The 13,329-nt window shown below is 39.6% G+C and overlaps 1 protein-coding gene across 8 annotated transcripts in view; it reads right to left on the bottom strand.

The window, feature by feature from the left end:
* Positions 1-13,329, bottom strand: part of TBL1X (transducin beta like 1 X-linked) — a 195,542-nt gene that overhangs the window by 2,954 nt on the left and 179,259 nt on the right. For 7 of the 8 annotated variants that reach the window (XM_072994387.2, XM_078390371.1, XM_020786717.3 and 4 more), the window contains 10 exons: positions 12,474-12,606; positions 11,802-11,943; positions 9,553-9,616; positions 9,356-9,453; positions 8,014-8,074; positions 6,997-7,118; positions 5,822-5,896; positions 5,463-5,590; positions 4,524-4,689; positions 1,275-1,376 (listed from right to left, as the gene is read on the bottom strand). In XM_072994387.2, coding sequence (XP_072850488.1) covers positions 1,275-1,376; positions 4,524-4,689; positions 5,463-5,590; positions 5,822-5,896; positions 6,997-7,118; positions 8,014-8,074; positions 9,356-9,453; positions 9,553-9,616; positions 11,802-11,943; positions 12,474-12,606 — 1,091 coding nt within the window. Of the gene's footprint in view, positions 1-1,274; positions 1,377-4,523; positions 4,690-5,458; positions 5,591-5,821; positions 5,897-6,996; positions 7,119-8,013; positions 8,075-9,355; positions 9,454-9,552; positions 9,617-11,801; positions 11,944-12,473; positions 12,607-13,329 lie in introns of those variants that run through there. The other variant, XM_078390372.1, reaches the window with a different exon arrangement.

The following is a 13,329-nucleotide window of genomic DNA, read 5'->3' as shown; positions in this document are numbered from 1 at the left end:
TGAGCTTATCCCTAAGGCTAAGCTTCTATAGTAATGAATACTTCATTGATCCATGAAAAGATCTCAGTTACAGAGAAGTCTGCCAGAAGTTACAAAAGACTGGATTCAGTGGAAGATTTGTACATATCCAACTTGGCTACCAGCTGCTCCGTCCAGTGGGGCTTTCTTCTCCAAAATACATCCCACATTCTATGTATGCCCTTTCTTTTCCGACGTTTGTGCTGAACAAATACGTCAGTGGAAGATACATATGGAAAAGTCAGAGAGGGAGCCAAAGTTTTGGGCCAGGGTACCAAGAGTACAGGGATTTAGAAAGGAAAAAAAAGTTGGCCTAGTTTGTCTAGGATTCTTTAATCTGGGAAGGGATTACATTTTCTGAGTTCCCTTTGATCTGTCATCTCAAACACGGTGAGTTATTCGAAAGGAGATTACGGAAAGCCTTAGACCTGGGAAGGCAATATCCCCATCCCTCGCTAAGGTGTTATGTTTGAATGCTGTTTATACCAGGAAGGTGATGGCTGAAATCTTGCTGCATAACTTTTCCTTATGGAAGGGTGATGACATCACCAGCAACAGGCCATTTTTGATGACTGAAGATTTCCTACTTCTGTCCTGCAGCTTTTCTGACTCCCATGTAATCCCTTTCATCGGGTGGATACAAATAAGTGTTAAATTACTGAGAATTGTTCCCTGCAGGTGATGTCATCACCCTTCCATAGGTGTAAGTTGCACAACAGGATTTCACTAAAAGTTGGGGTGTTGTTTATTTTGTTTTGTTTTTTGTAAATCTGTGATTTTTTCAATTTGCTAGAAATGATTCTAGCGATTTTTGCCATACCCTTTGTCCTTTGGTAGGCTGACTGGAAAACTGAAATACTGTACAGAGAAAAATCTGGACATGAAATACATCTTTATTAGAGTAGCCCAACCCAGCACAGATAGTGTGAGGAATGAATAGATACCAAAATTACATTTAGCACATTTGATAAGTGAATTCTGGGAGTTAATGCAATTTGTTGCTTTCTCTGTTTCTATATATTTAAAGCTGAAGTGATAAACTAAGCTAGACATTTTCAGCCATCTCCCCCCCCCCCCCCCGTAGTGACAGTAAAGAGATTAAACACAGAAGGCTGGATGTAGAGTAGACTTGAGTCCTGTGTGTTTCTTGAAGTACTGAAGTGTACATTTCCTAACACTAACATGACTGCATCAAAATCTGTTGAGAAGGACTGAGTGTAACAATGACAGCTAAAAACACATCTGTAGAAACCTACCGATCCATCTGATGCACTGGCTCCCACTTTGTCTCCTCTAGCATTCCAGCAGACTTCAAATATTCCTCCAGTGCCTCTGTAGCTATGTACTAGAGTTCCACTCTGAAAACAGACAGATAATCAATCCATCATGAAGAGGTCAAATGGTCCAACTATTCTGGTTTTCTTAATGTGGGTATTTTTAAAACACGCAGAAATAATGCTTGGGTCAGTTTTGACCTGCTGCCTATGAAGACATGGCCAGGTTACTTGCAGCTTTGAAGAGTGCTTACACAATGACATAGCCTCAGCAGCTGAGTGTCCTACTTCTCCTGGTCCTGCCATAATGTGATGGTTAGTAAGCCAAGGACAAACCAGGATTCTTTGTTTTGGAAGTAAAAGGGAACTCAGGTTTAAAAAGAGCCTGTGCAGTATAATGGTTAGACTGTTGTCCATTAGGACCACCATTCCCGCTGGATCAAGGTTTGTTGATTCACTTATCCATGGTCTGTTAATATTAAAAATATTAAATGAAAATACCAACAAATACAGATTTTCAAGATCTAATTATCAGACTGGCCACGAGAAGGAACCAAACACTCCGTTATATAGGGAAGCCACCACCATTTTGCATAGTCTCCCAGCAGCTTGCGTCAGCTTTCTTCCAAAGCGTGTTGCTGTTGTAAAACTCAGAGCTGGACTGGCTGGTGAAGCAGGAAGAGGGGCACTAACCTAAGCTAAACTGCCCCTTTAGATAGGTTTCCCACCTCCTGCCCTTCATGGCTTCCAGCCAGCTCCTTTCTCAATATTTCTGGGCAGAAGCGGATTGTTAATTGTCTTCAAAGAAGAAAATCTGCAGATCCATTCAGACTGTGTGCGGGTGTGTGAAAGAAAGATAGGAAGTTGGTCGTCTTCAGCATACTGAGGAACACGAAAAGATTTCAACTTGGCTCTTATTTATAGAGGCCCCATTGAGATAAAAATGACAGCTACAAGGAAGTCTTGGGTCCAACAGAACTGTGTTAGCTATAATCCACACTTTTCAGTTTCCATGGGGGGAGGGCTTGGAATTGGTCCCCTGTGGATATGGGGGTCCTACTGTACTAAGATTTGAGAATCTGCGTTTAAAACCTTGATTGTTCACAGTGGATAACTTTGGATTATCAGTGGATAACTTTGCATTAACCACAATTTCTCAACCTGACATATTTCATAGGGCTGTTGTGAGGATAGGCTGGCAGGAGGAGAGACACAAATATTATTTGTTATAATATGTGCACTCACTAAAGGAAAGGAGAAAATAAAATTAAACCAATCCATTAAATCAGACTTTTCATGTTGGAGCCAGAATATAAAGGGAAAGGAAAACATGTTCTTCATATATTTAAAACAAAACAATTGTTGAGCAATAGCAGATTTTCTTTCTTTGGTCCAATTTAATCTAATCTGTGTAGTAGATTTTTTTTTCTGTAGTAGAAATCTCTGAATTCCTCCATTCTGATACTCTTAAGTACCTCGCTGTCTATCAACTCTGTGGTCCATCATGTATTATCATGATATTTGGCACATTTAGTCAAGAGGATGTTATATAACCTTCTATTGAACCCAACCTATAGGATTTCACAGAAAAGCCAATGGTTCATAGTGTGAGTTGTGCAGCACAGGGTTCCATGTCACAGTTTTATGCTTAACACTGAGTTGAAATTACTGGTCATTGTCATCTAAAACGTTTTTAAAAATTGTTATCAAATGATAAAGCTAACCAGACCTCATGTCTGAAGGCTGTTGATTACTGCAGTTAAGTCACAACTACAGCAGTCCCATTTGAATCAATGAAGATTACAGAGGAGTTGACTCACTAAATCCCCGTTGATTCAATCGGCTTAATATAGTGTGAAGTGAGATACTACACAAAGGAACAGGATTTCAGTGAGGATTTTTTTTTCTTAAGTTGGTATCCAAATAGAAGTGCTTCTGTCTTGGCTTCTGCCTGGAAGCCACAGCTGGCACTGAAATCTGAAATTCTGAAGTCCAAGAGAATGATCCAATGATCTTACACTCTTTATTATTATGACTTATATTTAAACTATAATTGTTGGTTTAGTGTTGAGGTGGAAATTGCTGGTTTTATCGGTTATAAATTCATAAGGTTTTATATCTGCACTCTTGAAAGTCACCTTGAAAATACTGCAGTGGCTGGGTACACATTTATAGATCTAAATGAATCATGTCTCCTGCACAATATATTGTGCATATTTCCCCTCCTAGTTCTTTTGTCAGTAGTGACAACATGTCAGTTCATAAAGCTCCATTTTGGTACTGTTGACTGTTTCTGCAACTCTATAATGCAAGACATCTAGCTTATAAAATGAGGGAATGCTTTTCAGTTAAGTTTGACAGCATCAGATGCAAAAGATTTTTACTTGCTGAGATGCTTTGCAGATTAGTATTCAAGAAGGACAGGGAGCACTCCAGGAAGCAATTGTACCTTTGCATGGATCTATTAATCTTGATTCATTATCATTCTGATCTCTCACTCTTTTGACTGGATTGCATTTACAGGTGTGTACAGGTGGGGTACACCTCTCTGCTGCACTGCTGGGATATCTGGACTCCTTGTCATAATATTCCTCCCACATACACATACTGAACACCACGTTGTTTAAGTTTATGGGGTGTGTGGAAACTTGTGCCATAGTAAATGTATACAGTAGTGCCCCACAAGACGATGTTAATGCATTCTGCGAAAATCGCTGTTTTGCGAAAACACTGTCTTGCGAAATGCGGTTCCCCACTGAAATCCATTTAATGCGTTCCAATGGGGGAAAGCAGTGGAAGATAGGAGGACCTGGCGTGCTCTGGTCCATGGGGTCACGAAGAGTCGGACACGACTAAACGACTAAACGAACGAATGGGGGAAAATCGTCATTGTTTTGCAAAAATGGCCCATAGGAAAACTGTTTTGCGAAGTATGGATCAGCTGTCAAAATTGCTGTCTTGTGAAAAACGGTCCCCCCCCCAAAAAAAAGTCTTGCGAAGCACGGACCCAAACATCGTCAAGCGAAAATCGCCCATAGGAAACACCGTTTTATGAAGCGCTATAACGATTGCAAAAACTCATCACCTAGCGAATAAACCATTTTGCAAGGTAATTGTCTAGCAAGGCACCACTGTACACCTATAAAAGCACCCCCATTGTATTTGAGGTGATATTACCAACAATCTTATTTCAATTAGATATTTCATGCAAGCCATTTTGCAATATCTTACCTGAGTATTCCATATATGGACACATTTGTCAAAGGACCCACTGGCTAAATATTTTCCATCAGGACTAAAAGCTACACTGTAGACAGGTTCTTGATGTTTGGTTAACGTGTGAGTGCAGACTCCTCTTTCAACGTCCCACAACCGAACAGTAGAATCAAATGAAGCACTGCGGTAAACAATTAAAGCCAAAAGATTTCAGATAGAAAAACAGTCACACTAGTCACTGAAAACATTCTGTAAAAATTAAAAGCATTTTTTTCTTCCATGCAGACACCCTTTCACAATGTCACATGGACAGAACCAGTGCATGGTTTCTTACCTTCCCAGATACACGTTGAAGTTGGGTTCTCTTCCTCATGGAACCACTGATGGGGGGAATGTTTTCAGTTTGGCTAATAAGGCAATAAACCTGGATTCCAAATTACAATGTATGGAATTTGTTGGGTGGATCTTTGGCTATCAGTCCAGCCTAGACTTATATTTGAACATTTGCCTGGTAGCCATGGGCAACCACATACTGCAGACAGACAGCCGCATGGGAATATGGAGAGGTCATGCAGCACTTAGTCCTTCCACAACATAGAAACCAACCATGGTGCTCACAAAAGAAAGGCCCCCTCTGCTGGATCCAGCAAAGAAATGCAGCTTTCCATTCCTCTTCTGCCAGCTTCCGGCGGGTTTATACATGCAGGTCCCTTTGGGGGAATTTACTTATAGGGCCTGCCTAACTTACTTGATTGGTTACTTTGAGGATCAAATGAGTGGATTCCCAAGTGAGGCCCTAATATCTTTTGAGGGAGGATACAGTGTGAATGAATGAACAGGTATGTAAAAATAAAGCACAATGAAAACATATTGCCACACATGCAGAATCTCAAGGGCTTGGGAACAGTTTGCGATTTCCAGTGAGCAAAAGATGTAACACTGTTTGGTTTTTACCTTGCCAACATAATATTGGAGCTGGGGTTGCTGGTCCCTGGTCCCGTTGGACTCCATTTGATAGTATAAATCTCTTTGTTATGTGCCTGAAGGTCATGTACACACGTATCTTGCTTCATACTCCAAATCTATCCAAAGAACCAAGAGGAAAATCTCTTTATAATGGCTACAGTGCAGCTCACTAAGAAAATATACTTGTGAAAAGCCAGATAAAGCTTGTTTTCAAATAGTTTTAATTATTAGGGCAGAAACACACACAAATTGAAGAACTAAGCTGAAAACGTCAGAAGTCAACAGCTGATGCCTTTTAACACTTCTGCAGAATGTGGCACAAAGACTTCAAATCAGACTGAATTTACCTTTAAGGTCATATCATCGGAACAGGATGCTAAAAGCATACCAGAGGGATCCCATTTGATTGCATTGACTTCATTCTGAAATAAAGATATATTTTATCAATGATTTTTGCCCATGAACTGCACCACAGTTTTTACCCAGAAGAGGGCCACCTAGGTTTAATTCATTACGGCAAGTAAAATTACTGTATGCTAAGTGATTGCCTTGCCTCTTTAGTTCTTGAAAAACCTAACTATTTCCCATCTCCTATTACTTCACTGTAATTATGGCAATTATAGGAAATAATATGAATGGCAAAAAATGCATTTTTATAGGATAAATGCAGCTCAGTTTTATTTGGCTGTGAAAGCATAGTTTAGCTTCAATGAGCCATCTTTAGAGAAACTGCCCTATAACAAATCCAATCATGGTTTTGTCTACCTTAGAACTGCCTGCACTGCCCAGAAGTGGCTCTCCAAAATTTCAGACAGAAGTCAAAACTAAAGCTGTCATGGACTGCCCTGAGAACCGTCTGTGTGCAAAGCATGTGTTCTGTTAGAGAGCTATGCTCTCTTCCCTTTGTAATAATAAACTGTAACCTATTGGCTGAAATCCTGTTGCTTAGCGTAGTAAATGGCAACTAGAATAGACCCATTGGGATCAGTACAATTGATGGAGAAGTTGACTCACCAAATCCCCACTGATTCAATGGGCCTCATCTAGTGTGACAAATTACACTAAGCAACAAGGTTTCAACCACTACACATTTACATTTCTAATTGAAAAGGAAGGCTTTTCCTTTTGCAAAGTACAGTAAAACTTTGCTCAGAAATAAGAATTCATTACAGTGCAATCCTATTCATGGAAAGCCAAAAGCTTTGTGGACTCTTAAAAGCTAATAAATTCGATTATGATGTACACTAGTGATGGGGATACTATTTTTTCATCAGATGCTCCTAATGTTATGCCATAATGAAATCTGCTAGCCTTTAGTATTGCTGATATTTTTGCTGTAGTGGATGATCACAACCAAGCTTCTGGAAATCTCTTACTCAGATGTAAGTCCCATTAACTTCCAGAGAACTTAACTCTCAAGAATGTATGTGTGCACAAGATGATAGTGTGCAAAGATGACAATTCACCAAGTGCTCTTGAAGTTGTGGAACTGCAACATGTTAAAAGCAACAGTCATACTTACCGTATGGCCCTGAAACGTTTTGACTGGACGATCACAGCCAAGTCTACATACATGTATGCACATGTCAGTGCTACAAGATGCAAAAGTAGTGTTGTTCTGCCAGTCTACATCCAGAGCAGGGGCTGTAAAAGGAGAGCAAAAGAGGGACCATTAGGAAATCTGCCAATGAAATACTCAACGCTAGTTCCGCAGGACCACATGATGACTGTTAAGCTGATTCTAGTCACATGCGGCAGTCTATCCCCACAAGCATTCCTGAACAACATCACAGTGCCATTGTTTACAACACCATGTCAATGGACTAGCAAGCATTAACTCCTGAAATGTGAAAGAGGGAGGATTCCCATAGAAAGCACTCCCTTAGGTAAGCTATGGGCTATTTTTAAGTTGGAGGGTGCAATGATGGAAGATCCATCCAGCATTTTACTAAGAGTGCAAATGTTGTGCTCCGACGAGTTCACACAGACACACATTATAAATGATATTAGAACTGAAGATGCAACAGCACACTAACATCATAAAACATGGTGGGATCTTAATGATGGTAATAGAACAAAGATGACATTTTCTGCCTTTCTGTTTTTAGGTGACATTGCAATGAGCTTTCTTAAAGCTGTCTGGTTCTCATCCAAAATGATATCCTGTCCTGAGTTCCATCTACCAGACTAGGGAGCAAGGCCCTCTTTGTCCCTCATACTGTATATCTTCCAAAGAAATGCTCTAAATAGACAGTTTTTAAAATAGTAGATCATTCCTGATATAATTAATGATCAAAGTGCTGATTGCGACAAAGCCAACAGTTAGTCCCAGCTAGAATAGACCTTCTGAATAAATGGGACTTGTAAGGTCAATACCTATCAAGTCCCACTGACTCAATGGGTTTACAGAAGTTGGCAATAAGTGGGTCTCACCCACTGTGCTCTGTGTTTTATTCTGAAAGGATAAGCTGTTCTACGCTTTGTTAAGAAATTAGTAGGAATAAAAACATTTAAGTAAGTCAACTGAAAGCTAATTTACCTGAGTGGAAAGGAAACTGTTGTTTAGCTTCCCCTGTATGAGCATCCCAAATTATTGTGGTCTGTTGTGGTTGATGAGGCAAATGGGAAGAAAAAAAAAACCACACACATCAGTCTATATATATGTCACAGAGAGTGCAAATCTGGGCCATGATACACATTCCTGGCACTTATTTGAAGACAGTACTTCAAACTGAAGCCAAAATGTCAAAGGCCCCCTTCTCAGTGTTGGTGCCCCAGTCATTAAATATCCCCCAAGAGAAGTTCACCAGCCACCTACCTTACTGTCCTTTCAGTGCTAGGAAAGTTATCCTTTATTTTTTTTTTCTAGGTTTTTAGATGCAATTTTAATCACACTAATTTATTTCTTTATTTGGCTTTCACCTTAATGGTAAACAAAATAATTTGATAGTTCTAGTCTTTTTGTAATATACCCTCTCAATGTAATTAAAGGGCAATATTAAATTACTTGCAATTAATTAATTAATTAATACTCAAATAAGAACATTGGGAAGTTATTTCGGGGGGGATCCTGCAATTTATCATAATTACAGCATTATTTCAGAACAAGTGAAACTTCTAAGTGAAGCTGCATTGATGAGTCTTCCTATTCAAAGTCCAGCCAGCTAGTCATGTTCCTTTCCATGACTCACTTCATTCTTCATCTTAATTTTCTACTATTTATTGGGCTGTTTGGATTTTCCCCACACTTTTTGTTGTTGTTTAGTCGTTAAATCGTGTCTGACTCTTTGTGACCCCATGGACCAGAGCATGCCAGGCTCTCCTGCCTTCCACTGCCTCCCAGAGTTGGGTCAAATTCATGTCAGTAGCTTTGATGACACTGTCCAGCCATCTCGTCCTCTGTCGTCCCCTTCTCCTCTTGCCTTCACACTTTATTCTAAGAATTTTGTCATGCATTTTTGCAAGCATTCAGATTCCTCAAGTCTGTCACTACCTATCTCTCAGAGCATGTGTTTGTTCTTTGCTAGGTTAACAGAAATGATATATTCCCTGATACATATTTTAGGAGCTGAAAACTAAATTTCTACAGATGCTGTCTCCAAAGATGCTGATATATTTTTTTTTAATGCTGGGGTAGAACTGCTTATGCCATACAGTAAACACAGGAATATCCAAGCCAGGCTTCACATGACTCACATTTGTGGTCTCCTGAGTGAACAATAATTCAATTTGACAAAAACAAGACATTTTGCAAAATAACCCCAGATGAAGAGAAAGTAAATTCTGCTGCATTCCTAAAAGCAGGTGTTGCAAAAAGGGATGCTGTCATCCCAAGAGCATTAGCTAAAACATACTTGCATGGTATGTATCTCAACACTTACCTTATCAACACCAGCGCTTAAAATGTAATTTCCCTTTTTGTTCCACTTCAGAGCAAAGATGGGTCCTTTATGTTGACCTAAGGTGCTTGCAAGATTTCCTGTAATGTACATTAAAGCAAAAAGGTAATGTTTCAAATAGCTTGGGAATTGATTCAGTATACTGAAGCACCTTAATTATTTGGAAATAGCCATTTTACCATCTTCTGTCCATATTCTTGCAAAGCCATCGTATGATCCTGTAGCCAGTAGTGTTCCATCACTCTGAAAGAAATGCGCAACGGAAAGCAGAGGATGTTCAATCTATATTTTCAAACATAAACTCCCAGGCTCTGGCTCCACAGTCAGATACCCGAACCAGTGAGCTGTATTTAACCTATAGATTTGTTTTATAGGTTAAAATCAATAAAATTATATTTTAACAACCACCACAAAAGCAACCCTTTTTTAATTATCAGAGGGAATAACTACTGCTGCTATCCAGAGATGGCTAGTCGCATATGATGATCCAAAGCAGTGGTTTTCAACCTTGGATCCCCAGATGTTCTTGGACTAAAACTCCCAGGTGCCTTCACCACTGGCTTTGCTGGCCAAGATTTCTGGGAGTTGTAGTCCAAGAACATCTGAGGATCCAGGTTGGGAACAAGTGATCTAAAGCTTTTAACTGTAGAGTTTAGCTAATCGTTTCCCAGTTCTTTCTTGCATACATCTTTGCCCCTTTCCTTGAAATTTCGGAGATTACGATTAGAAAAATAACCTTGTTGCGACAGCCCTTGAAACTTTGAAAACCTACTTCCTGGGGAAAGAAAAAAATTCTCCGGGGTGCAGAAGAGAGGACAGCAAGTGTGGGGCTGATTATATTTTTATGCACCACACACAACACAGACAAAACGGAAGCCTCTGTGCTAGTACTGTGAGAGATAATAACAGAATACAGAGTATATCTGCATTGTGCTAGAAAGAGGCATACATGATTTTGTAAGAGATACTTGATTAATTTCTGAATGGGAGTAAGAAATGTGAAGGGGGAAGTAATTGGCAGGGTTGCAAACCTATTTGTTTTCTTGTAGAAGACAGCATGACTCCAAATTAGGGAATGTAGACTAAAATCTCCTTGACTGATTTGTTTTTGCCTTTTAAAAGAAATCAAAACCTATCACACTTAAACAAAACAGAATCCAACTGTTCTTCTCACTTAAATCTGCAAATATATTTACTGAACTCTGGGCTGTTTGCTATGCCAAAAACGAGATTCTGTTGCTGTTCTTTTTTTTAAGATACTGAAAAGCCTTTTCCAGCTGCATACTAACTATATTCAGGAGCCTATTCTTTTGTGCGGCTTAATAATAGATTAATCAGACCTTACTTCAAGGGGAGTGGTAAAAACAAACAAACCATTACTTCGCAAGGGGCAGGAAAGTATGTTTCTATTAAGAAGGGAAGGCCCTGGGAACAGAGAAAGGCTGAGAGTCAAATCCCTTTGCTTAAGAGGATTTGCCAGACGGGAAACCACAAGCCTTCTGATAATGTTACTCTTGTTCATGTAGAGGGCCAGGGATCTAGGGCTTGTATTCACTATGCCAAAAAGAAATGGTGCTTGTTGTCTCTGAGTTTGTCGTGTTTTAGAATGAAACACATCATTTAAATACCCAAGATTGTGATTGTCTTTATCTGCCTTGCAGGAAATTTCACTGAACTCCTTTGTACATGGTTCCATGTACAAAGTGCTTTACACAATACAAAGGTGTTTTAGATACGATGACAGAGATACCTGCTGGCCAGTATCCTCTTGTGGAACGTCACCAGGGCAGTGAGAAAAATGTCAGTATGCTGCTCATACATGTTTCCTCTAAGCTGCATGCATGCACACCGCACTGCATCAATCCCACACAGCCAGATTGATGTTGCTGCCCATTTACTTCTGGTTGCCACTGGAACCCCATTTGTGTATGGGGGGGTGTTGAGCCCCCCAACCCCCAGCACTAGCAGAAATTAGAGGGAATGTTGCTGCTAATTAAAATCTTTTTTCCCCCAGTTTGAGTATGCACACAACTCGCACACGAGATGAGTCATACACATCCCCAAACCCAAAGAAGTCTTTAATTAAGGCCAGTCTGCTGTTGCTGCTGCTAGTGGTATCACTCCTGCTGCACCAGCGGAGCTCTGTAAGAGGATGCGGGCAATTGTCTTAGAAAGGATGTTGTCATCATTTCTGGCAGCATCTTAAATTTGTTTTAAATTGCCTCAGCTCACCCTCTCTCCCCACAAAATCTGGCACTCCAAGTCTAGTTACTTACTCCAGTGAGCAGGCACACATTTTGTATTCCTATGGAAGACTAATTAGGGTAGGACTATTTATTTACTGTTTACTATTAACAATATAGAGGCATTTTGATTATGTTGGTTATCTGTAGGATTCTGCCCCAAGTGTTGAAACAAGCAAACTTACGTTCCAGTCCAACGATGTCACATCCTTATTGCTTGGGACATCGTGTCCTCCTTCTCTTATACAGTGCCTCAAAACTAGCTGGGTAGAGCTACCATTGCTGTTTTCATTAAGATTCCATATTCTGGCAGTGGAATCACCAGATCTATTAAATATATATATACATATTGTTTCTTTATTAAAGCAAGAATAGCCTGCTTTTCTTCTAAAATGTACAAAAACATATACATGGGATACAAAACCTAATATTACTGAATTCCCCCCCCCCATTAATATTTTTAGCCATTCAACATAAAATCAAACTAGTACAGTTGGCATCTCCACTTTAATAAAACAGTATCAGGTGGCAGGTGACAAGAAAGATTCCTTGCCTGAGACCCTGGATTGCTACTGCTGATCAGAGTAGCCTATAATGAGCAGATCATGGCATATCATCTTACATCTTAGATGGTAATAAGTCCATTGCTCTATCCCGATATCTGTAAGTGATCATAGCTGTAGTCCAAAACATGTAGAGGCATTCAGCTGAAGAAGGGTGCCTACATAATTTTGGACGACTACTACTATGTCTTAATAGTATGGGGAAGGCCACACAAGATCTGTATTACAGCTGCTTCTTATCAGTACTGATACAAGAGAAAACTTCAATAAAGAGGAAAATGGTCACACACTTACCCTGATGCCAGCAAATCACTGACTGGATTCCAGGCACAAATGAACACTTCTGATTCATGGCCCCGGAGAACTGTTGCTTTGTTAGGAGGAATTTCAACATCTCCATCAATTTCCATTGGTTTTGAATGATTATCTGTAAGATGTACATACATTTAGGTACATTATTCATTGGATGACAACTGTGACAAATAGTAAAGCGGATTATGGTCTACTTTTCACTAGATGGCTCCCATGGCTTTTTAATTTTTAAAAATAAAATAAAATAAAATAAAATCTATCCAAAGCATAGTACTTTTACTCAAGAGACATTCTATCCAATATAAACATTTATTATTTACAGATAATGTGAACAAAAACATTTAATTCAAATAAAATATGATATTGCTTTACGTGGAGAGCCAACGTATACTTTCCTTCTGCAGATTAACGCTATTGATTCAACACTGTGCATTTTAGGACAGTTTTAAACAAGCCACATTTTATCTGGTGATCTAGATATAAATGCTGATTGGCCAGGACTAATTATAACAAGTAAACACACACACACACACACACACACACACACACACACACGTTTCTTGTCCCATCGATGCATTCTGAGCTTGACAATTAGTGGCAAGGGTTCCCACAGGGAAAAGTAGTGCATAGTTATATTGCCGAATGTTATTTATGCATAGATGATTCCCAAACAAGTTGAGCATGTACAGGAGCTTATTTCTGGGAATAAAACTGCTGAGCAGGAATTCAGGTTGTGGGGAGAGGAAAGAGAAATAGCTGATCCAGAAACTGAATGGATACAAGGCTACGGCTTGAGAGAAATGTACAGGACTGAACGGTCACTTCAATCCAATCTTCA

The sequence above is a fragment of the Pogona vitticeps genome, chromosome 3 (genome assembly GCF_051106095.1).
Source record: "Pogona vitticeps strain Pit_001003342236 chromosome 3, PviZW2.1, whole genome shotgun sequence".
In the NCBI taxonomy this organism is placed as follows: Eukaryota; Metazoa; Chordata; class Lepidosauria; order Squamata; family Agamidae; genus Pogona; species Pogona vitticeps.
The sequence above is the reverse complement of the archived record's forward strand: the minus strand, read 5'-3'. Positions and strand labels throughout refer to the sequence as shown.